Genomic DNA, 25137 nt, shown 5'->3' with positions numbered 1-25137 from the left:
AGGGAGCGAGAGGAAGCGAGCGAGGAGCAAGCGGAGCGTGCCCAGCCCCGCCCGCCCTTCCGCTCGCCGGAGCAGCCGGAGCAGCCCGGGCCCCCAGCCGCCGCCGCTACCGCCGCCGCCGCCGCCCGCCTGCCCGTCCGCCGGACAAAGCCCGAGAGCCCGCGCCCACAGCCATGTCCTCGTCCTCCGGCAGCGGCCACCAGCCCAGCCAGAGCCGCGCCATCCCCACCCGCACCGTGCCCATCAGCGACGCCGCGCAGCTACCTCATGACTATTGCACCACGCCCGGGGGGACGCTCTTCTCCACCACGCCGGGAGGTGAGCGCCGGCCGCCCCGCCGCGGCCCCGAGCCTGCAGCCCGTTTCTTCTGCCGCGTCCCCGCCGGCCTTTCGCCGCGGGCCTTTAATTCAGGGCGTGTCCAAGCGGGGCCGCCTCGGCCAGCGCAGCTCCGCCGAAGCCCCCTCCCTAGTTCCGCCAAAGCCCCTGGGAGACTGCTTTCGGGAACCTTAACTTCGCATTCTCTCTTGGCTGCAACTCGATTCAGCGCACGCCTCACTCTAGAATGGCCTCCGTCGCTGGGGGCGGGGGAGCTCCCAGTTCTCAAGCCGTGGCAGAAGCTTCCGCGCTCGACCCAGTTTTCTCCCCCCCCCTCTGCCTCTTCCTGGGCAAATTCGTTTACACTTGGCCTTGTTCTGAGTCTGCATTGCTTTTGCCTCTTGCATGTCGTGCATTTGTGCACATTAATGCTTGATTTTGGAGCTCTCTCCCGGGCTTTTTTAGAAAGGAAGCTGGGCAGAGTAATTTGCTCCTGGGACTCTGCGATGACTTGTTTTGCTGCTTTTAGAAGGGCAGGAGGAGGCTGGAATGCAGAGTTTGGACGCCTCGCCCAGCGTTATCCTGCTTTGACAGCATTGTTTACTTGCTGGACGAGGCCCCAAGAGGGGCGGGGGTAGTCCCCAGGCCCAGGCTAGGGGAGAGAATGAGAGAATGATAAAATAATACTCCAGTAATAGCCAACGGAAAAGACGTGGGGGTAGTAGAGCGCTGGCAGCCCTAACGATCGGTTTTTGGCGGTGACGCTTTTGGGGATAGATGAGGAGGGCTTTGTCAAGAAGGGCACCCGGATCGGTGGGATCGCTTGATTCTCGAGAAGGGGCAGCGCAGGGAGAGTTTCGCGAGCATTGCTTTTCGAAGTATTACCAGGAACTGTTTACAAAGAACAACACTGGGGTGGAGGTGAACCACGTTGAATTGGTCATGGGAAAAGGGAGCTCAAAGGTTGTCTGTCCCCTGACTGGGCTGTTCTCCAGAGGGAGGAGACTGAAGAGCGATCTTGTGGGACCTTATTGAAGGGGATGGCGCTTCATTTTAACTTTGGAACTTTGCCTTCTTTTGGTGTTGGGGTGGCCTCTCTCTAGAGGGTTGAACTTTGCTGGCAGCCCCTGCGGGAGGAGATGGCTAGCTTCGTTCCTGTGGGCTGGGCTCACCAGTTGTACTACAACCAATCCGGTGCGGTTAGGCCCCAGAGATCCTTGAATTGGTTGCACAATAGCAAGGCCCAGAGTAGGAAGACCTTCTTGCCAACAACAAGGGATAAAAATCTAGGAGAGAGCTCTCCAGAGCCATCTGTCCGGGCCACTGGAGGGGATGGGTGGCAGCCTTGGAAGACTTTAAAATGACCCAAGCAGGAGGAGTTCATCAATATTTTTGGAGAGCTGGGTTTAAAGAGGCTTTGACTTTGCAGGACAGTGGGATGACTTGGTGAGGCGGCTTGCTGTACTGGAGAACCCTCCCTCCTGACCTGATCCGTTCAAGGCCCGCCCCTGAGCATGCTGCGTTCTTGCTTTTTGATCGTGAAAGATTTTGGCAGACCAGTATCTGCTCCAGATAGAGTTGTCCTGAACTTGAACTGACAGCTTTAAAGAAATGGATATTGTTTTCCAAGGTGATAGGAAGGAATTTATAACTTCTTGGGGAATTCTTTGTGGTACTGGTCAGTAAATGCCCACACTTCCAGCTGTTGAGAACACATCGTGGTTAACAACCGCACTCAGCTATTATTTATGCAGGGAAGGAACTAAACTTTTAGCTGTATGTTAATCATTATTCCTCTGATGAAAGAGCCACAGAGGGGGTACCTTTCGGGCATATTTCAAACAGCCGAGCTACCATGCTTTTAAAATAAGGGCAGTCTTTAAGCGTTGCTTTAAAGATAGAAGCCTGTCTCATAGTCTGGATTAGTTCCTAAAATGCTTGGAAAGAATCTGCCAGAATTACTGATTCATTTACCCTTCCTTCCAACTTACAGTCACTACTGCTTTCTCAAATATCACTTAACCTGTCTCCAGATAGTTTCTGTACACAGTTTTTTGTTTCAGATTTAAATACTTGTCTTAGCTCATCCCTTATATTGAACTTGTATTTATTGGTAGAGCAGGTTGTGATCTTTGGATTTGTAGCACGAAGACTCACATAATGTGTTTATAGGATATAGCACTGTTGGGATTGGATTTAATCACTATTAACTCAGTGCTGTTTAGATGCACAGTACTTACTGATTTAATGTGTCCCCCTTTGGAAATTTTCCCCTCCTCTGATGGTTTGTTTAACTCTCTTGTTGCATTCCTCTCTCTCCCACCATGTAATTGAGCCAGGGGTAGATAGTTTGTTGGTCTCCTCCAGGCACCTGAATTAATGTGGTTAGGTATTTTTAATGAGTTTTGTGGGCCTAGTGCAGTGCTTTGCCCAAAAGAGAACCACAGACAAAAGTAGGAAATGCAGTCCTTGCTCTCAGTGATCTTAAAATCTTGAAGGGGGTTGGGGACTGATAAGATTTTTCGTTCTAGAACCAAAAAACGTATAGAATCCAGTGCTAACATATATTTCAGGTGTGAAAACATTTAGAAAAGTGATAGTAAGCTTGCATTGGAAATCTCTATTTAGTGGGAAGGAAGGGGATTAGCATGTCCTGTCTTAAACTTCTGGAAACCTTCTGGAGTGTCATACACATGTTGCAGCATTCCGGGATAACAGTTGATGTGCTGAATGCCCTAAATGACCAGACTGGGCAAGGACATTCACAACATAGTGAACTTGTGATTTTTTTTCTCTTTTGAGAGCCCTTTATTTTTTGGGCATCAGAGGTTACAGCCTACCTTGGAAAGGTTTCTCAAAACTGCCTTCTCATGGTTTAGGAAATGAGAGGTGTGTGGAAACACACTTGCTCTGACCTTTGGATTTCTCAGATTGCTAGAAGAGTACCTGTTTTCATTGTTAAGGAGGAGGAAAATTTTTGTTGAGTAAATTCAAGGCAAAAAAAAAAAATGCCCTTGGATTTTATTTTACTTTGTTTTATCTGCCTGTGGAGAAGTGAGGAGGATATTTGGTTCTTCCTCTGAGAAGCTCCATCTAGCCTCAATGGAAGGGAAAGGTACTGCAGTTGTCTTCGCTTTTATAACAGTCTGGTTAGCTGGAAGGGACCTAATGCTTTTGTAAGTTCTGAACTTTCTCCTTCTGGGAGTGTTGTGCTCTGGGAAATGAGCACAAATGTAGAAGAACTCTTTTAGCCTTTCTTTCTGCCTTTCTTTTCCTGCATAACATCCTCATCAGCTGTAGAAAAGTGCTGTTGCCATAACAAGAGCACCAGAGGGGAACTAACTGTGATGGCCTAAAATCTTGTTCCTGCTACTGTGTTTCCTCTCTGCCAGCTGGGGAGTTGCAGTGATTGGTTCATTGGGTCAGAATTACCTGAAGGCCATTGGAAGGGTCTGGAAATAAAGGAGAAAAGTAGGAAGAAGGGGAAATAATCCACTTGGAGTGAGCTATAATAAAAGTATTTTCAAGGAGTCCTCTAAGTTTTAATCTGGTTCCTTTCTTAGGAGACCAATAGAGCTCTATGTCGATATGGAGAAGGAAGGTCAGTTTCTGACTGTTGTGAAATTTCGAACTCCATGACCTTGGGTTGAGTTTATTCTAGGCCAAAACCTTCCGAACCAACAAATGTACTTATTTGGCTACCTAGCTTCAGTTATTAACCAAAGCACTTCCTTACGCCATGTGAGAAGTACGTGAAAACATAATGAGAGGTGTTCAGTCCCTCCGCCTTGTGTTTGAGGAAGACGGCATTTACTTACCTCAGAGTAACCCACATTATTAACACGTTTGTCATTCTGTGGGAGATTCAGCTGTGGTCTCATATTCATCAGCTGCCAAAGTATATATTAAAGAAGCTGTACTTCAGTTTTTATGTGGGGTGCATGTTTTGCTCACAAATCTTTGAATTCGGAGCCTGGGGGAGGCAGCAGTTCGAGTCCTCAGAGCCTATAGCAGTGCGTTATGTGGAAGCCCCTGCCTGTCCTAAGTCAGGTGCAGAGGGACCAGGATAGACGGCTCTTACAAGTTGATAGTGTAGCATGTATGAACGCCCTGTGCACAGCTCCTTCAGCTCGCTGAGGCCTGTTGTGGGCAACAGGAAGAGGGAAAAGTGATGAGTCTGTAAACTGGCACTCGCAGGGTTACTCAGGAAAGACTTATGACTGGAGTGTCTTTTTTTTTTTTTTTTTAAGATTTTATTTATTTATTTGAGAGAGAGACAGCGAGAGAACACGAGTGGGAAGGAGAAGGAGAAGCAGGCTTGCAGGGAGCCCAACGCGGGGCTCAATCCCAGGACCCTGGGATCATGACCTGAGCCGAAGGCAGATGCCCAACAGACTGAGCCACCCAGGTACCCCATGACTGGAGTCTTAACAACAGTTTTATAAGATGGGTCTTGCAAAGGGGTACCTGGATGGCTCAGTAGGTAGACCACGTGACTCTTAACATCCGGGTTGTTAGTTCAAGCCCCATGTTGGGTGTGGAGCCTACTTAACTTAAAAAAAAAAAAAAAAAGAGGGGTCTTGCATGGTTTGACTGCACTGCAGGCTTGATTGTGTGTGCGCGTAAAAATGTGCAGATCAGATAGGGTACAGTTAATGTGAAGTAAGCTAGTTCATCTGGTTGGAGAAGAAGACAGTTTGAGCAGGAGAATAGTTCATTGGTGCACGGCAGAACTTTTTCTTGGCTTCCAAGTCTTTTGATGAACAATAATATTTAAAAGATGTTTGCTACTCCATTTATAATAGAAAAAAAGTTAGTTGAGAATTGCATTTGTTCAACCTAACTGAATAGGCAAGGCCTAGGCTCCCATTTTCAAATTTGTTCATCGTGGAATTTCCTTTTGTGACGGCCCCTTCGAACCTGTGTTTTAACAGGCAGCAACTGTCCATCCCATGGGTGGCTAGTTTTTAAAGGCCCCCTGCACCTGTTCTTAGGCCATTGCTTGAAGCCAAAAGCTCAGAAATCCCTTAGCGTTTACATCTAAGTAAATAATCTTTTAGATCTTCAGGATGAATGCCCTGACAAACTGAAGCTGTTCAATTCATTGAGTGTTTTTAAGAAAGTAAAAACTTAAGCAAGGACAAATGAACTGGAGAATGCAATTCAGTTTGTGTGGATTCCATGGCATTTTCAGTAGACAAGAGCATGTCATCTGTAAATAGTGATAGCTTTATGTCTGCCTGGTCTATCTGGGTGCCTTTTATTTTTTCGTGCCTAATTGCTCTGGCTAGAACTTTCAGTACAGTGTTGAATGGAGGTGGCAAGATAGTGTGAACAGATGCCCTTGACTTGTTCTCAGTGTTAGAAAACATCTAGTCTTTCACCATTAGGTAAGATGTTAGCTGTGGGTTTTTCATAGATACCCTTTATCAGATTGGGGAAGTTCCCTTTTGTTCCTAGTCTTTTGAGTGTTTTATCGTGAAAGGCGGTGGATTTTGTCAAATGCATTTTTTTTTTTCCACTTCAGAGTCGATCGTGTAATTTTTTTGTTTTTTATCCTGTTGACTTGACATACTGTGTCAATTGGTTTTTGGATGTTGAACCAGCCTTGTATTCTTGGGATAAGTCCCACTGGGTCATGGTATATAATCCTTTTTATGTGTTTCTAAATTTGTTGTGCTAATACTTTGTTGAGGATTTTTGTGTCTCTATTCATAAGGGGTATTAGTGTGTATTTTTCTCATGATGTCTTTGGTTTTAGAATCAAGGTAATAACTGGCCTTATTCAGTTCTAATTATTTTAGAAGTGGCTTGTTTATAGCAGAAATGCTCACTATTTACTGGTGAAGGTAGACAGACCATTGCTCTCTAGGTGTTAAGAGACACTTTTCAGAAAGTGTGAGAGCCTTGTGATTCTTCATTTCAAGATTCAATAATTAATCATTTGGGCCTCAGAGGAGCCCCTGTCACCACCAGAGACTGTTCATATCAGAGTCAGGCTGCTTTTAGGTTGAAATGAAACTATTCTCTGGTCAGTAAGTTCCTAGAATCACGAATAGGCAGCACATAAAAACAGTGACTTAGACCAGGGCTTTCCAGTAGACTCCTGCTTCTCACAAACTTTGTCGATAGACTTCAGTCTCCTTACTTGAAAGTGAAAAGTGGAAGATGTTAGTTTAGTAGATAGGCATTATTTTTATTTTTTAAAATAAGTGCCCAAGAGCAGGGAACCTTGGAAGAAAACAGACAGTTGGAATAAAAAGCCAGGTTTGAATCTGAATGTTTTCCCCAGACCAATAGCAGTGATCCTTCATTAATTGTTAGTATTACAGACAGAGGCTGAACCACATCTGGGAAATCTAACCCAAAGAATTGATCCAGGACACAGTCAGCAACCTGGCAGACCCAATCAGCATTTTCTGGAATCAGAGCAAGGCATTTTTGTAGAGATGATTTATTTTGGGATGAATGTTCAAGCCCAAACAGAAGTGGATGTATTTGAGGGGCACCTGGGTGGCTCAGTCGGTTAAGAGTCTGCCTTTGGCTTCGGTCATGATCTCAGGGTCCTGGATTGAGCCCTGTGTCTGGCTCCCTGCTCAGTGGGGAGTCTGCTTGTCCCTCCCTTTCCCCCTCCCTCTCAAATAAATAAATAAAATCTAAAAAAGAAGAAGAAGAAGAAGAAGTGGACGTATTCGATGTACTTTATTTTCACCCCGATTTTTTGACGGTCAAGGCTAAAAATCATTTGACATTTATTTAAGATTAGTTTGTGGTTCGTATACCATTTTGGCCCTGGTACTAGCTAAAAAGATCATCTTTTCAACTCATGTTGCAGCTGAGACTCAAGAGAACCAGATTTGTTTAGTGTACCTAGTTTATTTGTGTTGGTGTCCTGACTCCTGGGTCACTCTGTGTCCTTTCACAAATACTTATGACTTCTCTGGATATTAGTTTCTTCATGTCTAAAATGACGGGCTTTTGCCAGATGTTCTCTATGCCTCTTGTAACACTAGACCTTCAGAATAGGAACACAGTCATTAACTTCCCTTTCAGCCTAAGTGTGTGTTCTGTGACGTCGTGTCCTGAGTGACTGGGCCAGGAGCCATCCTTTGACAGTATCTTGGAAATCGCTGCTCCCAGTTACTGAAACTTGGAGTTCTACAGAGGACAGTAGGATTGGCTTTTCACAACCCTTAGACATCTCCCATTCGCCATAGTACTTTAGACTAAGTTGTAAGATCCTGAGGCTCCCCTTGTACCTTCTGTTCATGTAAAAAATTGTCCCTCTCTTGATTTTATTAGCACTTCAGGGGTTTGATGGTGGCACACACTGAATGTGGTTTGGCCACCAGCAGCCTCCCTGGAGGGGGCTGGCTTGGGCCGCTGTTAGTTTCCTCTGGGTTATCTGGCCTAGAGCTTTTTAGGAGTCTTGTCTTTTCATTCAGAGTCTCCGTGAAGAATAGATGTTTAAGCATTTTTTTTCCGTGGCAGTGTGCCAAGCCCCAGGATATGCACCATGGCTGCCAGTCACGGCTTCCCCCAGTGTCTGGTCTGGTGTGCGTCTGACCCAGTTCTGGCCAAATGAGGTGTAGGGGCAAGTCTGCTAAGGGTTTGCTGAGAAGGATTTTCTCTTGGCTGGAGAGTCCCCCGAGGGAAGCCCTGTTTAATTCCACACTCCCCCTTCCTCCTTGAACACTGTCGTATGGGGGTGTAGGTCCATCTCAGCCTTTGGAGGATTTTTGTCACCAGCTTACTCAAGTTATGCAATTTGGGCAAGTTACTTGATGTTTCTTGGTCCGAGCTGTCATTTTGCATGAGTGGATGCTTAATTCTAATACAAGAAGCAGCCATTGTTAAACAGAACATCATGCTCGGGACCCTGTGAAATATAGTAATGACTGCCCTGTTCAGGTAACCGCATTACAGTGGGCTTTCTCTCGGTGATTTAATTTGAAGGTAATACAGTTTCCTGAATGTATATAGCATAATCCCTGGATTAATTATTTAAACTAAGCTTCTTGGTCTTGAAAGAGACCCTTAGGCTTGAATGACCTTGTTTACATACCTCACTGTCTTGGCAAGCGTAATTTTGGACCTCTTTCATTGGTTTTCTTGTTCCTTGCCATTTTGAAAATTACTAGTTTTTAGATCAAAGGGTAGTAGCTTTTCCCCCCCTCCTTTCTGTTCTCCACCAAAGGAACTCTGTTTTACTCTCATGTTTTCCTGGTAATATCAGCATCTAGAAAGCAATGGGGTCAAGGTGTTAGATTTATCTTAGTATCTGGTCATTAGGGATAAAGAAAATTTTATAAATATCTAATGTTAAAAGATTTAAAAGTTCTTATTTGTTCTGAAATCCAAACATGTAGACTGAAGTAATATAGGCACATTTAAAAAATAAGATGGAAAACGTTGCCCGGGTGGCTCGGTGGTTTAAGTGGCTGCCTTCGGCTCAGGTCATGATCCCAGAGTCCTGGGATTTAGCCCCGCATTGGGCTCTCTGCTCAGCGGGGAGTCAGCTTCTCCCTCTCCTTCTGCCCCTGCTCTCTCTCTAACAAATAAATAATGTCCTTTTAAAAAAAAGTAAGATGGAAAAAGAAAAACAGAAGCACCTAAAATGCAAAGTAAAATGCCAGTAGACAACTACTTTTTAACGGTTTCTGTTTCTCATGCTTTTGTGGGTTATTGCTGTTGCTGTAACCCACCAATTGGCACACAATTTCTTGGCTTGTTAACATTAGCTAATACCATTGATTCCCTGTCATGGAAGATGAGTAATCTGGAACACTTTCATTACTTTCTCCCTCTCATTTCTGCTCCCCTCTCCATTTACTAGTTTTTGTAGATAGTATTATTGGTTCTGGTTCTTCTTCTTTTTTTTTTTTAATTTTATTTTATTTTAAAGATTTTATTTATTTATTTATTTGACAGAGAGAGACCACCAGCGAGAGAGGGAACACAAGCAGGGGGAGTGGGAGAGGAAGAAGCAGGCTTCCCAGCGGAGCAGGGAGCCCGATGTGGGGCTCGATCCCAGAAACCTGGGATCACACCCTGGGCCGAAGGCAGACGCTTAACGACTGAGCCACCCAGGCGCCCCATCTCTGGTTCTTCTGATAGCTGCCTTTAAAATATAAAATAATAGAGTCAAAACCTCCGTGTTGCAATCTGTCAGTTAAGCTCTCTGCTGTGTACCATCCATTCCGTCTCTACTTCTCTGGTAGGTAACTTCATTATTTTGACAGTGTCGGGCCTATAACATTGACATACTCTCCTGTAAGTAATCTTCTTCACTTTTATTATAGTTTGATCACAAACAGTGAAAACCAGTATATAGCATATATGATACCTTGGTTCTTAATTTTTCAATGTAAAACCAAGTGGCATGATTATTTTCATAGAAAAGGAAGTGGAAAACTCACTGGAAGGAAAAGCATGCATTGTCAAGGTGAAATAGAGAATTTTTTTTTTTATACTCCATCAATTGATCTAAAACATGGCCCTTTTCTTTTTTTTTTTAAAGATTTTACTTATTTCTAGAGAGAGCACGTGCATGGGGAAGGGGCAGAGGGAGAGAGAGAATTTCAAGCAGATGCCCTGCTGAGCACAGAGTCCCACTTGGGGCTCCATCTCACGACCCTGAGATCATGACCTTGGCTAAAATCAAAACAGTCCAACGCTTAACCAAATGAGCCATCTAGGCACCCACGGCCCATTTTAATATGTTATTATTCAAGGTATGGGTTTCTTGTATGGTCTTTTGTTTTCCTTCTTCAGGAATTTAGGATTAACTCTATTTTAGTTACTCGTGGCTGCATTGGTTGACATGAAATTGGCCTGACATAAGTGTGGTGGGCAGTTTGGATGAAATGTGGATTACCAGCAAGTTTTCTTGCTTTAGAAAATAGATGTCTGAGCATGCACATATATAAGAGATCTTGAGTATTGTAGGTTTTTTAGTTTTTGTCTTGGAATAAATATAATCTCATGGTAAACACAATATATAACAAAGGAAACAAAGGGTTTTTTCTTGCCATTTTATTCATAGTTGAGTCTTAATGTTTTTCTTTGAATAGTTTTGATTTTTTGAATGGTCAGGTGCCTTTGAATCACACCATAGATCCTTAGTCACTACCAGGCTGATTCCTCATTTTTGCTCTATATCTGCTACAGTGAAACTTTTTTAGCTTGCAGCGATCTAGAATTCAGACACCTAAGATGCTACCCTTCTGTCCTCCTATGTCCCCTGGCCATATTTGAGAGCGTTAGTGGCATCAGTTAAGACTCCAGTTCTTCAGGGTGTCTTCTGAATTAATTTGCTTTGCGTTCAAAACCAAATATATTTTAGGAATCCACTAAAAAACTATCAGAACTAACTGAGTTTAGCAAGGTTGCAGGATACAAGATTGGTATACAAAAACCAGTTGTATTTTTATACACTTTCCACGGACAATGCAAAAATGAAAACAGTTCCATTTCTAATAACATAAAAATAATAAAATATATAGGAATAAATTTAATGAAAGGAACACAAAACTTATACTGTGGAAACTACAAAACATTTTTGAAAGAAATGGAAGAGGACCTAAGTAGATGGAAGGGCATTCCACATTCATGGATTGGAAGACAACATTGTTAAGATGACTGTACTTCCCAAATTGATCTCCATGTTCAACACCTAAGCTGGCTTAGGTCAAAATCCTAGCTGGCTTCCTTGTGTAGATTGACAAGCTGACCCTAAAATTAATGTGGAATTTTAAGAGAACTAAAATAGCCCAATTTCAATAATTATTACAAATCAAGACAGTATGGTACTGCCATAAGGATAAACATAGATCAATGGAATAGAATTGAGAGTCCAGAAATAAACCCATACAGTGATGGCCACTTGATCTTTGGCAAGGGTGCCAAGACAATTAAATGGGAGAAAAATAGTCTTTTCCACAAATGATACTGGTACAACTGGATATCCACACAAAAAAACTGAAGTTGGACCCCATGGCTCAAAGACCTAAATGTGAAAACTGAAAACTATAAAACCTTTAGAAAAAAGCATAGGCACAAATCTTTATGACCTCGGTTAGCAAATAGTTTGAGTATGGCACCAAAAGCACAAGCAACAAAAAGACATAACTTGGACTGTGTCAAAATTAAAAACTTTTGTGCTGGGGCGCCTGGGTGGCACAGCAGTTAAGCGTCTGCCTTTGGCTCAGGGCGTGATCCCGGCGTTATGGGATCGAGCCCCACATCAGGCTCCTCTGCTATAAGCCTGCTTCTTCCTCTCCCACTCCCCCTGCTTGTGTTCCCTCTCTTGCTGGCTGTCTCTCTCTCTGTCAAATAAATAAATAAAATCTTTAAAATAAATAAATAAATAAAAACTTTTGTGCTTCAAAGAATACCAATAAGGGAAAAAGCAACCCACAGAATAGGGGAAAATATTTGCAAGTCATATATGAATAAGGGACTTGTATTCATAAATATAAAGAACTCTTAAAACTCAGTAGTAAACAGACAACCCACTAAAAAATGGGCAAAGGATCTGAATAGACATTTTTCCAAAGATGTCCACTGGAATGGCCAATAGGCATATGAAAAGATGTTCAACACCATTCATTATCCATCAGCGAAATGCAAATTAAATCTAACCACAGTGAAATTTAAGAAACAAAAAACAAATAAGCAAAGGGGAAAAAAGGAGAGAGAGGCAAACCAAGAAACACGCTTAACTGTAGAGAACAAACTGATGGTTACCAGAGGGGAGGTGGGTGGGGGGAGGGGTGAGATAGGTGATGGGGATTAAGAAGTACACCTGTTGTGATAAACACCAGGTGTTGTATAGAAGTTGAATCACTGTATTGTACATCTGAAACTAATACTACACTTTGTTTTAACGAACTGGAATTTAAATAAAAACTTAAAAAAAAATCAAACGACAACGAGATAGCACTTCACAGCCATCAGATAGCTATAATAAAAAACAGCAAGTGGCTGCAGTGTGTATACATGGGAACCTCAGATACTGCTGGTGGGAGTGTAAAATGGTGCAGCCACCTTGGAAAACAAGCCTGGTGGTTGCTGAAAAGATTAAACACGGAGTTAACCATATGATCTAGCAATTCTCCTCTTACCCAAGAGAAATGAAAACATATGTCCACACAAAGACAGGTACATGAATGTTTATGGCAGCATTACTCAGAGTGGAAACAACCCAGATGTCCATCAGCTGATTACTTGATAAAATGTGATAAACGCACGTAATGGAATATTTGACAATAAAAAGAAATGAAGTAACTGAGAAATGCTAAACATGGATGAACCTTGAAAACATACGCAGGTATAAGAAACAGTCACAAAAGGTCACATATTGTATGATTCCATTTATATGAAATGTCCGGGATAGGCAAATCTGTAGAGACAGAAGACAGTGGTTTCCTAGGGCTGCAGGGGTCAGAGGACAATGGAGAGGGACTGTTCAATGTGTACGGGTTAGCTTTTGGGGGTGGTTGCAGTGTTCTAAAATTGATGGTGGTGATGGTTACACAGTTCTGTGACTCTGCTGAAAACTGTTGAATTATACACTTGGTATGAATTATGTGTGAATTGTATCTCAATAAAGTTGTAAAAAAAGGTATCTTACCGCCTCTGCAGAGTTGCAGACGTTCTTCCAAGTTTCCCTTATACCTCACACATTTAGGTAGACTCTCTGCTATTTGTTTCCTAGTTGGTCCAATCACAGTTCTTTAATGCATATGTTATTGCTAATCTATAATTTAGAAATAGAAAGCTTGCTTTTATCCTGTGCTTCCCCCCCCGCCCACCGTCTCATTCCCAGAGTTCCAAGCTTGGCATACTGCAGAAGTACGAACAATCTTGTTCTGACTTGGAAGTTGAATGTTAGTCTAAGAACGTCTGACGGTGAAACCTCACTCTTGAAACCTAGCCATGAGCAAAAGTGGAGGTGACACAGCAAATATGCAAAGTCCATTCACTAAAGCTCCTTCCCTTTATTCCCTGGAAAGCCATCGGGCCCCCTCTCAGCCCTTTTGCTCTTTATTTTACATAGTGTTCTAATAAGCGTATCACTGGTTGCAAAGTCCCTACAAGGATAGAAGCATTGGGTTAGGATAGGTGAATTGTGTGCCTCCCAATGTGATGACCTTTACAGCCAGGGCCTCGGGACGTAATTAGGTTTAGATGAGGTCGTGAGGCCCTCATGATGGATCAGTGCCCCTATAAGAAGGGGCACTAGGGAGGGAGCTTGCTCCCCCACCCTGCCCCCTCTAAGGACACATTGAAAATGTGGCTGTCGACACACACACAAAGAGAGCTCTCACCAGAGACAGAGCACGCTGGCACCTCGGTCTTGGGCTTCTCAAGAACTGAGAAACTAAATTTCTGTTAAAGCCACACAGTCCATGGTGTTTTGGTGTGGCAGTCCGAGCTGACTGAAACTTGGGGGGAAAACGGGGGTTCTTAAACCTAGCAGTGAGGGAGGAAACGGAATGAGGAAAGGGGCACATGCAGGCTTCTTGAATTCCGTACAGTGGAGGGGAAATCAAGAGCGTAGGCTCCTAGACTTCGTAGGCCACAGCCTCGTTTATGAAGTGATCTTCAGAAGTGACCCCAGTTCATCAAGCAAGGGGCGGGTTGTTTTCTGTTTAAGGTGGTAAAAAGTTTTAAATCCGTACAAGAAAAATGTCCATCCAGAATAATTCGCATTATTCACTTTTTAAAAGTCGAACTGTTTTCTGCTATCCAGAATGACTCATTCCTCATAATTTCCAGATGCCTTTTTAGTTGTTACTCTAGTCCTTATTTTTCAAAGCAAAGAGGTGAAGGTCAAGGTTTTACTTTCCTTGTCCTAAAATTGTATTTGAGACAGGACAGAAGACTTGAGTGTTCTTCAGCGGGGGACGGATGATTTCCAACTTTTGCAGGTGTTCTCCAGGGGTTGGAGCGAGGCATGCAGAACTGCTCTGTTAAGGTTGGGTTTACGGTGTGAGTCCTGTCATAAATGGGCTGTGGGCCTTTGCCTCTCAGTCGTTCTAAAAGTAAACATAGGCAGCTAATTGTAGCCCACTCTAGGACCCCGAGACTTCCTCTGTGAAGTTGTCAGCCTTTGCCTACCTCGTTTAGCCTTAAAAATGAAAGAGCCGGCGCTTACCAGTAGTTAGAGCTGTTGACCTGGTTTGTGCCCTGCTGTCCTTCAGAGACAATGCTCTCCGGCATCCCCTTTTACTACCAGCGAGGCCCCCTTTGCTATTCTGAAATGAGCTTGGATGATAGGACCTGCCTGCTCGTGTAATTTTTAGAACCGCGTATTTCTGTTCTGTAAGCAAAAATAAACGGATTACCTAATTTCTAAAAGACCCAAGTACTCAGGCCTTGGCAAACTTAGAAAAACCAAAAAACAGAAACCACCTCTGCGGGTGTCTGTCGCCCTCCCGAGGGGGCAGCACCGGCACCGCCAGCCTGCCGCGTCCCTCTGGAGAAGCAGTGCAGCAGTGCTCTGGGGCTGGCGGGGCGGCCTCTGTCGTGCAAACGGCGGGCGCCCCGTCTGCTGCTCACCCCGGTGTTCGTGCCGAAGTGGCGGTTACCGTCCGCCTCCGTTCACTTCCAACACCGTGCTCCCACTCTGGATGTCCCGGGTGCCGAGGCAGAGTGCAGAGTGGGCTGTGCTGGGAGTCTACACCCCGGGGGCTCGGTTCCAATGTCACCTCTGGTTTGCTCTTTAAAATAGGGCTGTCCAGGTTCTAATCCCGAGGGATTCTGATTCAGGGAGAATATTTTTAAACAAGCTTCCCAGAGGATTCTGATGCAGATACCTGCAAAAATACTGTCCTAATAATATGGCAAGGCATTTTTCTTAGTCCTTGATCATGGAGAGGCTGAGAGCCAGATACCTGATACTCACCTCTTGCAGATGGTAAGTGTGATTGTGTGTACAGTGTAGTTGTAACAGGACTAGCGAGTAAGAAAGAATTGATCTCCTCTGGAGTTGGTTGGAAAGCCTTAAAGGTTTTGTTTTGAGATGCCTGCATGTGCTAACGGACGCCCACCTGAGAACATTGCTGCCATTCTGAGACACTGAGTCATGCTTTCTTGTGACAGGTTTATAGTACCAAGAGGAGAATATGTTTAGCACTTGGTTCTGGTTGTAAGAGCAAGGATGCGGGGGGCAAATTGGAGGGTAGAATCTCTCGGCCATTTTCTCACCTAGAAACCACTAGTTTGACTCTTATTTTCCATCTAGTTGAAGAGAGAGGACTTACTAGCATCTGCATGAAACTGTCATGGTACCACTCCGTGTGGATCCTGAGGAAACCGCTGAGTTTGTAGTTCTTTTTCCAGCTATTTAGCGTAATGTCAGTATCCTCTCTTTAGATGAAATGTCCATCTCCTTCTTCTTTGGGAAGACTCCAGAATTCCATTCCTCTTGCAGTAGATGCCTTGCTTTCTTCCACCCGCTTCCTCACTTTTCAGGTAGATTGGTTAGCTGTTCTGTTTTTCTGTTTCCCGGGATGTAGCTGTCCCATGTTACTGGAGGCTCTGCAAGCAGGGCCAGCAGACGGTTGGAGTTAGATTCCGCCTCTTTAGATGGGTAACCGCGCACAGTCTAGCTTTCATATACTGCTGCTTTTCACTTACGCGCCTGAACCGTTTCCTTTTTTGGATTTATGCTTAGTGTGAGCAGAACGCCTCCATCTGACCACGTCCCTTTGTTGGGGTGGCGGGGGTGCTGGGCGGCCATTCCCCCTCCTCCCCTCCTTCAGCAGACATCACTGAATGGTGGCCACGTCCTTGATCACTGAGCCAGCTGTGCTCCTAGGGTCGGGAGCCGGGCCCCAGGCGGCCACTACGCTAAGCCGACGTCAAGCATCTCTAAATTGTCGCTTAGTTGTAGATCTTATTTATAGCCATTCGTCCATTGGACCGACCACGACAGAAGAAATAGCAGCAGCAGGTTTTCTTAACTATTCATCAGGTCAGGTGCGCTCTTCAGAAGGATTGTCGTAGAGCACTGTGGTAGTGCTTGTTGGGGTGCAAGTTGTTTCGTAAAATAGAGAAGGGTCCAGCTTCTACCACAGCTCTGTCTGGGAAGAATGTTGGTCTCCGTGCCTTTGGAAAGCCTTTAACTTCAAGGCTGCTCTCTATCTATTGGTGATTCGTTCACTTGTTTATTACTTCATTTAAAACTTTCTAAATGGTAGAACCAAGGTCAGACATAGTCCTGGTGTAGGGAAGTCACAGCCTTTAGAGAGGCAAAGCGATAAACAGGTGACCTGTAATAGGTGATGTGTATGGAGTAATATGGGGGAAAGAAATTTTTTTTTTAAGGTTTTCTGTAAAGGAAGTGATGTTGGGGCTGAGCCTTAAAGATGAGCAGAAGAGGGGGGCAAGGCGCTCTTCCAGCAGAGGGTAGAGCTTATCCTTTTTGCTTGAACTGTGAACCCTCAAGGGTTAGATTTAGATGGAATTTAAAATAAATTCCCAGGTAATATTATATGTTGATAGCCCCTTAATTTGTTTCAGACTCTTGAACCCTGTTTTCCAGGAACCCGAATCATTTATGATCGAAAGTTTCTGTTGGATCGTCGCAATTCTCCCATGGCTCAGACCCCGCCCTGCCACCTGCCCAATATCCCAGGGGTCACCAGCCCTGGCACCTTAATCGAAGACTCCAAAGTAGAAGTAAACAATTTGAACAACTTGAACAATCATGACAGGAAGCATGCAGTTGGTAAGAGAACGCCGGTTTGGGGGACCGAGTGGGTAGCTTTGGGAATTCAAATGTCAGTCGGCTACAGGTTGAAAAATGGATGCCTTGGTTATAACCGACATGGATTTATATGTCTCTAAGGTTCCCACCTCCCCCAGCTCCCATCACCAGAGTTTACTGAAATGTTCTGGAAATCCTGGGTTCTAAATCATAAGCGAATCTGATCCGGGGGCAGGGGCGTGGGGAGGAATCCAAACTCAGGGCATAGGAAATCCTTAGACGAGTCCTTGAACCAGGTCTCAAGTCCTGCCTAGCCTGGGCTATACCGGACTAGGAGTAACACGCAGAACACAGAACAGACCCGAACAGGCCCCATTTCCACTGCCCTTCAGAGACAGACCTGTTTCTTACAAGAAGAATGTCCTTTTTGTGGTGCAGTGGGAAATAGGGTTTGTTTCCCCCATTTTCCAGGACTGCCTGTGATACACACACATACACACACACACACACACACACACACACACACACTGAATAAGGAGTCCACTCTGTCTCTGTGGAAGCAGAAGAGGGAGGTGGACATGGCCAGCTCCCGAGATTCACCTCGGGTTGTACCCCCCGACCTCTGTGCGGGAGCCAGCATTCTGCCTCCTCAAATTCCAAATGAGCTTTTCGTGGACAAAGTGTTGATTGAGAGCACGGCCAGAGTTCAGAGCCTCCAGAAGAGTTTGCCGTCATGGTAGATGGCAAGGAGCTCCCGCTGGGGCCGCCTGCAGCCAGAGGGACGCTGGGCAGGTTCTCCCTCGGATCTTCTTCCCCAGATCCTACTCCTCATGGGTTGTCTGATTGCCATTCTTTTTTGCCCCAGATTGAAAAGCCCGGCCAGAGCAAACAAATAATTGTTTTAAAATAGCAGAGAGTGGGAGAGTTTGGATTATTTTTTGGCCCTCATGCAGAGGAGTGACAGAACTGCCTGGCTCTTCCTTTTGTGCTGAACTTTGCCCGGAATCTTCCTAGGGGATGACGCCCAGTTTGAGATGGACATCTGACCGCCTGCAGGAGCAGCAGGAAAGCAGCGGCGCTGAGGCTGCGCGCCGGATGGGGCCCGTCGGATCAACAATGAGCGGACAGGGGGGCGGCCAGCAGTCCCATCGCAGCCCCCGAGGCCTCCCCTTCCTTCCTCTGGGTGCCAAATGATGCGAAGATGGGCTTCATCTGACCATTTCCTCTCCCTGTTTCCTGTCCCCCTTCCCAGTTACACAGATTCGATCCAAGGTCCTTGGCATATTTCCGTAGACCTAAGTGGCCCACAGAGGAAAACAGTTAAACTCTGGCTTCCGTAGTCATTTTACAGTTGAGAAAACCTGTCCTCCCCGCCCCCCTCCTTTTTTAAATCCCAAATCAAATATCAACCTGCCAATTGCCTGGCTGGGAAGTCTGGGAAAGTGACACAGAGGTGTGGCGGGTTTAGTACTGTCTGCGTTCTGACCCTCTGTCTGCCCTCCCTGTCTCCCACCTGTGGCTCAGAGCTGCAACAGTCTGGGTGTCGGGTCTTCACAGCCATCAGAGGGCAGTGGTAACGGAGACGAGAGCCACTGCCTCGTACCGTGAGCTGTTTGTCCTTGGGGCCAGAGTGCAGTTGTACAGTTGTGCTAGCATCACCCTGCGTCGCTTTCTGAGGTCCACTTCCCCTCCTTCCTCCGGCAGGAGTGTCTTTTGTCTTTGGTATTCGAGTGCCGCTTCCCTGTCCTTCACTCAGCACATCTGTGCAGAAAGGTGTGAGCCCCACCCGAGGGGGGGTCCTCGGGCAGCAGCGCGGCTCTCCTCTTCTTCCTCCCTGCTAGCCTCCCGTTGCCCGCTGTCCCCTTGTATCTGAGCCACCGGGGTGATTCTGCCACTCCTGCAACAGGCCTGTCCAAGTGACAGGCGCTTTGGGGGAGGCCTGGTCATAGTGTTCTGCCGGGTGACCCCGAAGAGTGACCTTGGGAGCGTGCTGAACCAGGTGGGTACTCAGTCTCAGTAGTCTTGCTTTCTAGTCCACCAGGCTTTTGGGATACTCGCTGTCTGATTGCAGTGTCTTCTGTTTTGAGTTTAAAAGGTGACTTTCAGAATGCTCTTAGAAAAGAACCAAACTTTTTTCCTTTATGGACCTGCTGAGGCTGCTGGGATAGGTAAGCACGGGCTTGAAAGTGGGTTCTCCCAGGTCTTGCCTTCCCCGTCGTACTCAGAGTTGTCCCTCTCCTTCCCTCCGTCCCTCCCTCCCTCCTCTCTGCCAGGCCATTTTTCAAATACACATCAAAGATACCTCGAGTGTTGGTATCTGATAATATCGCACTCCTCTTATCTGAGGAGTGATCTTTTATTTTTAAGATGACTACAGACCTATTTTTAGATATGTTTTCAATACGATTTTGAACAGCAACTTTTTAATTACACATCTTCCGGTGTTAGGAAGGTGAGAAATGTCCACAGGCAAGTCTGCTGTTCCGTGTCACCATCCTTTGTCTCCCCAAGTCCCTGACGAGCTCTTGGTTTCTCCCTCTAGTTTCGGGTGTGCATGTTTGCAGTTTGTGGTGGGTGGTTTGTGAAACTGGACCATTCTGCCTTGCCGTGGGTTGTTCACGAGAGCCTCGTTCTTTTCCCTCCTCCTTTGCTTTTTCATGCGGACCCACCGCACCCTCCCGACTATTGACTGGCACAGTAATCCCGGGAGAGTGACCCCCTTGTAGAAAGACTAACACCTCTGTGTCCTCATAGAATGACAAGTAAAGTAGCTGCTGGTGTCCTGGGAATTTCTGGTTCCATTTGGTGCCCTGAACCCTCTCATTAAGAGATCACATCCCAGGGTGAGAGTAACAGGCCAACTGGCTAAGAAAGAAAGCTGTTTGTTTTTCTTTTGAACTATGAAAAGACCCTGTTTACGAACACATTTTAGACAGAAGAGAGGAAGGCTGTCTGAGGAACTTTGTTCTGTTTTCTACAAAATGTGAATAGTTCAAAGAGTGAACCTTTTGTGATGGTTGATGTTTCTCAGGAATAAGCTGGATCTCCAAATTTTGGGGGATGCTTTCGGTCTCAAAAATTGATGATCAAAAAAAGTATTTTCTTGTTTGTTTGTTTAATGTATCACTGTTCTGATTTTCATTAAACTCCGAATTTCGCTTTCCATACTCTTGGAAAAACTTCACTTGCACCGTCATTTGCATGAGAAGCTTGCTCAGGACCCCTTTGTCCCCTGGGAGCTCAATTCTTTGGGAATGAAGCTTCTCGTTCTTCATAGCTGGCTTTGGCATCCGTGGAACCTGGCTGCAATCCAGCTAGTCGGGCAGTGAGCAGAAGAGCACCCCTTGATCTTTATTGCTGCCCATGAAAATCTGGCCTCCTCGCTGAGCAGCGGGGAGTGGATTTAAAACCTGCCAGCTTGGGTAACGTCAAGGTGCCATTTTCCCTTTTCTGCCATCTCGGGGCATCTCCGCACACGGCTCCCTAATCGGAGGCCATTTTTCTCATTTTTGCGGGGAGTGTCAGCTGTCTGTTACGGCAGTGGCCCGATCCTCCAGCCTTTTCTGCAGGGACCTCCTTACTGGTTGGTGGCCTTCTTTCCTGGAGGCCGCTAGTGTGAGACATACTTTGACCTCCACGAGTCTGCATTTTAAAGATAGTTTCACAAAGCAACAGATTAACTTGTAACAGATCACACCTGTGTGCCATGCCTCACAGAATGATTTTTTCAGGGCGAGCCAGATCCAGAAGAATGAGTAATCTCTCCTGGCTTTCTCTTGGGGAGGAAGAACCCTTAGGGGACCATCTGAGTGAGATGGTTCTTCAAATCTTCGTGATCATTTGTTCTTTTCATGAGGAAACCACGTTTCTCTACCTCTGAGGACAATCCACCTTAGTGAGAAAGGACCCTCCAGATTCCAGCAGGAGACACGTGTTGTCTTGGTCTGTCTTACAGTATGGTTTGCCGAGATCACGCGTCTTCATATTCTGTTTAAATAGCTAACGCCCTCAAGAGCACACTGTCAGGCGGCTGGCTCCTTGGTCTTGGGCTGTCACCCCAGAGTTTTATCGTCCCACCTGTATTAGTTCTCTATTGCTGTGTAACAGATTACCCCCAGACTTTCAATCTTGAAAGAGCAGACGTTTTCTGTCAGCTTCTGGAGGTTAGGAATCGGGAAGCAGCTTAGCATGATGGTTCTGGCACAGGGTCTCCGGAAGGTGCCGTCAAGATGTTGGCAGGGTCTGCAGTCCCCTAGGGCTGGAGAATCCGCTTCTGCACGCTCTCTTTGTGGCTATTGGCAGGATGCCTGCGTTCTCTCCCTGAGGGTCTCTCTGTAGAGCAGTGCAGGTGTCCTCCCACCATAGCATCTGGCTCCCCCTGAGCAGGTGACCCCAGGGAGAGGGCAAGCAAGGAGTCTGCAGTGCCTTTCATGACGGTCTCCGAAAGCACACACCATCACCTCTCCCTACTGTGTTCCTTAGAAGCAAGCTACAAGCCCGGCCGACACCCAAGGGGAGGGCAGTTACACCCCACCTATGAATGGAGCCGCATCAAAGAATGTGAGGATCTGTCTTAAAATCACCTCACCCCCAACAGAGGATAAAGTCAGTCCGACCCCAGGGTAGGTTAAACCAGATAACACAAAGAGATATATTGTTACTGCCATCTCCAAACTGAACAGAAGACACACTCTTTCCCCAAAGCCACCTGCTGGTTTGGAGAGTGGTGGCAAGCAATGACCATTCCCGAGAGAATAAAAAGAGCTCGACGTGTGCCTGGCTACCAGCAGTGCAAGGATGCTACGGTGCGAGGCTCAGGCTTCCTGTCTCTGAGACTCAGCACGACGTCTTCGCATCTCCCTGAGCCAGGAACTGACAAAGGGAATCGGCTCCTCCTAACTGAGCCATGAAAGGGGACTTAATTGGAGTCAGGGTCCTTAAGCCGAAGGAGGAAATGTGAACGAGATGTCGGGTTACGGGGCTGAGTAAAAGCTGCATGGTTCAGATTCAGGGTGAAGGAGATGATGTCATCTGCAAGCCCCGCCCCTGGCAGAGTCGGTGTTGGCACCTGGTCTCTGCAGCCATTCCAGCTGCAACAGATTGGGGTTAGGGCTCTCACCCAAGAAGCCACTTCTCCAGTTCAGTAGGGAACATCGGAATTCGAAATGTCTGTCGGTGCTTGATTGCTCCTCTACATCCGGTGTGTGTCTTCACTGGGTGCCCACCTCGTCCCGGGCTTCCTGATGGAGAGGAGTTCTTAAAGAGAACCAGCCCTGGCTTCCCCTTTGAGAGAAGCTTAAGATGAGCCTGGTCAGTTGAACACGTTCTCGGAACGTCTGCTGGGTGTCTGGCACCTGTTCTCAACCGCGGTTTAGAGACTTGAGACATCTTCAAGACGCACATTCCTGTCTGGCTTTATGCTCTTCCCGGCGTTTTCTTCTCTGTGTCCCTGCTTGGTTGAGCATGCACTTGACCCAAAAGCATGGCTGCTGAGGCAGCTGTAAGAACAAGGGCACTTGCTCCACAAGTAAGGACCCCTCTTCACAGCACTTCCCCACGAATTGTCTTTTTCCTTCAGATTTCGAGGTGGAGTCAAAATATATGGTCTTTCGTTTTCTGTTGTTTGGGCTCCCAGCTCTTTGGGACCGTCTGCCCTCCTTGGTTCAGACATGTGCAGTAGCATGCTGCCCGTTGCGGGTTGTCCCCCAGAGCCCGTTGTTCAGCCAGCACACTGTGTGCCCGCGTGCAGTCAAGGCAGCTGGTACGAGCGGCTCGTCGTGCTGGCAGCAGTAACCCAGAAACGGACTCTTTACCCATTCTCCCCTTCTTGGATATTCGATGGCGTGTCAAGCATCTTGGCTGCTTGAAGCCGGGGCCCTGGGCCCTTTGCGTTCTCCTGCAGAGAGGCGGTCTGCTGCCTTCCATCTGGGCCAGAACTTGCCCGTCCTGGCGTGTTTCCGGACTATAGGCATAGCAGCTGTGTATTAATCTGCGAAACCCAATCACTTACCCACCCATGATACCTGGGACCGGGTAATCATTTGAAAGAAGCATGGTTTCTTTGGGAGGGCGGTTTCTGTCTGGACTTAAAAGGGGTGTGGTTAACCACACCCACCCATGCCCGTGTCCTTACCTCTCAGCTTTTAATAAAGGATGAGATCACATCTTGAGGTCACAATTGTTTTGAATGCCTGTACCCCAGGGGCATTTCCTGTTCTAGTAAGGATTTTCCAGCTCAGCACTTGGGGTTTCCTTGAGGCCAGCTCAGGAATTTCTTAGGAAGGACTCGAAGGAGACGATACAAACTTGTTTTCTCAAGCAGTCATTCATGTCACCTTTCCCACCCTCTGGAATTTAAATTTCTTTTTCTGGGCTGGTCCTAGAAGTGAATACCTTGTGGCAAAACTAGATGGAAGAGGTCTCTTGAGTCCCTGTTCAGGGGGTCTGTGGTTTCTCTTTGCTTAGCCTCTGCCTGCAGCTCCGGCCAACCATGCAGTGTGGATGGCCAGCGGGACATGTTGCCGAGGTGAAACGCAGTTCCTGGGGTATTTAAATTCTTACTCTGCCACCTTTCTAAGAGTGGGGGGGCTGACAGATGCTGCAATGCTTGATAATCATGTGGCCACGCTGAAATTTCCAAAGGGAGCTCTTGCCGGTGCTTATACCCCAAATTCCTGGATTCTTCTGACTTAGAGAGTTCCATGAATCTAGCACAGGCTAGCCATTCTTGCCCCTGGTGCATCCCCTTCCTCTCCATCTTAATCTTTAAAAACAAACAAAAAACTAAGCCCAGGCCAAGGGTAATTTTTACTTGAAACCAGGAGGGTGGGGGAGGAACACGAGCTAAGGGACAAGTTGTCCGTGTAAGCCATCCTGCTCCTGGTGGCCGTGTCCAAATCACTGAGTACCGTGAGCCAGTGCCTTTCCCTCCCCTGAAGACGGAGCCCGCCTCTTCCCACCTGAGTACCCCAGGGGCGAGCCTCAAAGGAGGCATCTTGGAGAGCTCAGAGGACACTCACATATCCAGGGGTCCATTTTAAGCATCTTTAAAGATATTTTTCTGTATAAAACAAATGCCCTTCCCCGTCTTAGTGCCACCAGTGGCCCAGTTCCATCCACTGAACGGAAAAGTGGAGACTGCCGTTACTTCCTTGGTCTTCCCTTAGTCCCCTTCAACGTGATTGTCCCCCCACCCCTCCCGTCCATTCCGCCGTCATGGATGGAGAGCAAGGACACCATGCAGTCTTGAGGCAGTCCTGTGTGAGTCCGTGATCACTTTTGTTGTTGGTTGTTTTTTTGGTTTTTGTTTTTTTTGTAACTGTCCTAAACCAGCAGGTGTTTGGAAATTAGGGAAAAAATTAAATTCTCACCAATGGTTGCTGTTACCGTTAAATCAATAAAGATCTTGAGTATCAAGTTGTGTTTTGAGTTTTTTAAATTTCGGGTGAAACCTTGTGGATTTCACACGTGGAGGGTCGGTGAGGTAGATGGGCGAAGATGGTCCGCCACCTCGTTCTCAACACTGGCGGAGCACTGGCTTTGTCTGTCTGGCCCGTAGGTGGGGCGAGGTGCTCCGTCCCTTCCCTTGGAAGCTTGGTGGTGATCGGGTGCGTGTGGGGGCTGACACACCAGGAAGGCCCCTCTCCGCGGACCAGCCTCACGGAAGCCCGGACCACGGCTTTCCCTTTTTCCAAGACGGCTGCCTGCGCCCCCAGGGCACCTGTCTGAAATGCACCCCCTCTGAGGTCCGGAACTAGGCTGTGTCTGCAGTAACATCCCGAGTCCTTGCTGTTAGTCCAGTGAGTCTCACATACTAAGACGGCGAACAAGAGTTCTGTCCTGCCTGAGACGTGAACGGAGGTCCGCAGAGTAAAAGCGGACTCGAAACGTTTTCCCATCCGGGCAGGGTCGAGGTTTAGTCCTGAGGCTTTAGAGTGAGCTGGCCGTGAAGCCCAGCCGAGCTGCTTAGAGGCCCCCGTCCTCCTGCCAGGCTTCTCTCAGGGAGGCTGGGGTTAAGAACTACTGGTTCCTGGGGGCTGTGAGGCTCACAGAAGGCGCTTAGCCTCGGGCCTGGCACGTGAAGAGTTCGGGAAAGGGCTGGAGCA

At 46.6% G+C, this 25137-nt stretch overlaps 2 protein-coding genes across 9 annotated transcripts in view; one reads left to right on the top strand and one right to left on the bottom strand.

Annotated features, from left to right (window-relative positions):
* LRRC20 (leucine rich repeat containing 20) overlaps positions 1-553 on the bottom strand; it is a 115596-nt gene extending 115043 nt beyond the window's left edge. For all 8 annotated transcript variants that reach the window (XM_040623754.1, XM_040623763.1, XM_040623756.1 and 5 more), the window contains exon 1: positions 265-553. The gene's annotated coding sequence lies outside the window, so the exon portion shown is untranslated. The remainder of the gene's footprint in view (positions 1-264) is intronic.
* EIF4EBP2 (eukaryotic translation initiation factor 4E binding protein 2) lies at positions 51-24448 on the top strand. The gene is made up of 3 exons (XM_040623764.1): positions 51-318; positions 16868-17053; positions 18047-24448. Exons 1-3 carry the CDS (start codon positions 174-176, stop codon positions 18076-18078), a joined length of 363 nt encoding a protein of 120 aa, XP_040479698.1. The 5' UTR covers positions 51-173; the 3' UTR covers positions 18079-24448.
* Positions 24449-25137: the final 689 nt, after the last annotated feature.

The sequence above is a fragment of the Ursus maritimus genome, unplaced genomic scaffold (genome assembly GCF_017311325.1).
Source record: "Ursus maritimus isolate PB19 unplaced genomic scaffold, ASM1731132v1 scaffold_7, whole genome shotgun sequence".
NCBI lineage: Eukaryota > Metazoa > Chordata > Mammalia > Carnivora > Ursidae > Ursus > Ursus maritimus.
This window is presented reverse-complemented; position numbering and strand designations above follow the sequence as displayed.

What these genes read in the sequence shown, in the direction of transcription:
- EIF4EBP2 (XM_040623764.1), top strand. Translation starts at nt 174, where the DNA reads ATGTCCTCGTCCTCCGGCAGCGGCCACCAGCCCAGCCAGAGCCGCGCC. An exon ending in CTTCTCCACCACGCCGGGAG is followed by an intron (nt 319 to 16,867) that starts GTGAGCGCCGGC and finishes CCTGTTTTCCAG; the next exon opens with GAACCCGAATCATTTATGAT. An exon ending in TGACAGGAAGCATGCAGTTG is followed by an intron (nt 17,054 to 18,046) that starts GTAAGAGAACGC and finishes GAATCTTCCTAG; the next exon opens with GGGATGACGCCCAGTTTGAG.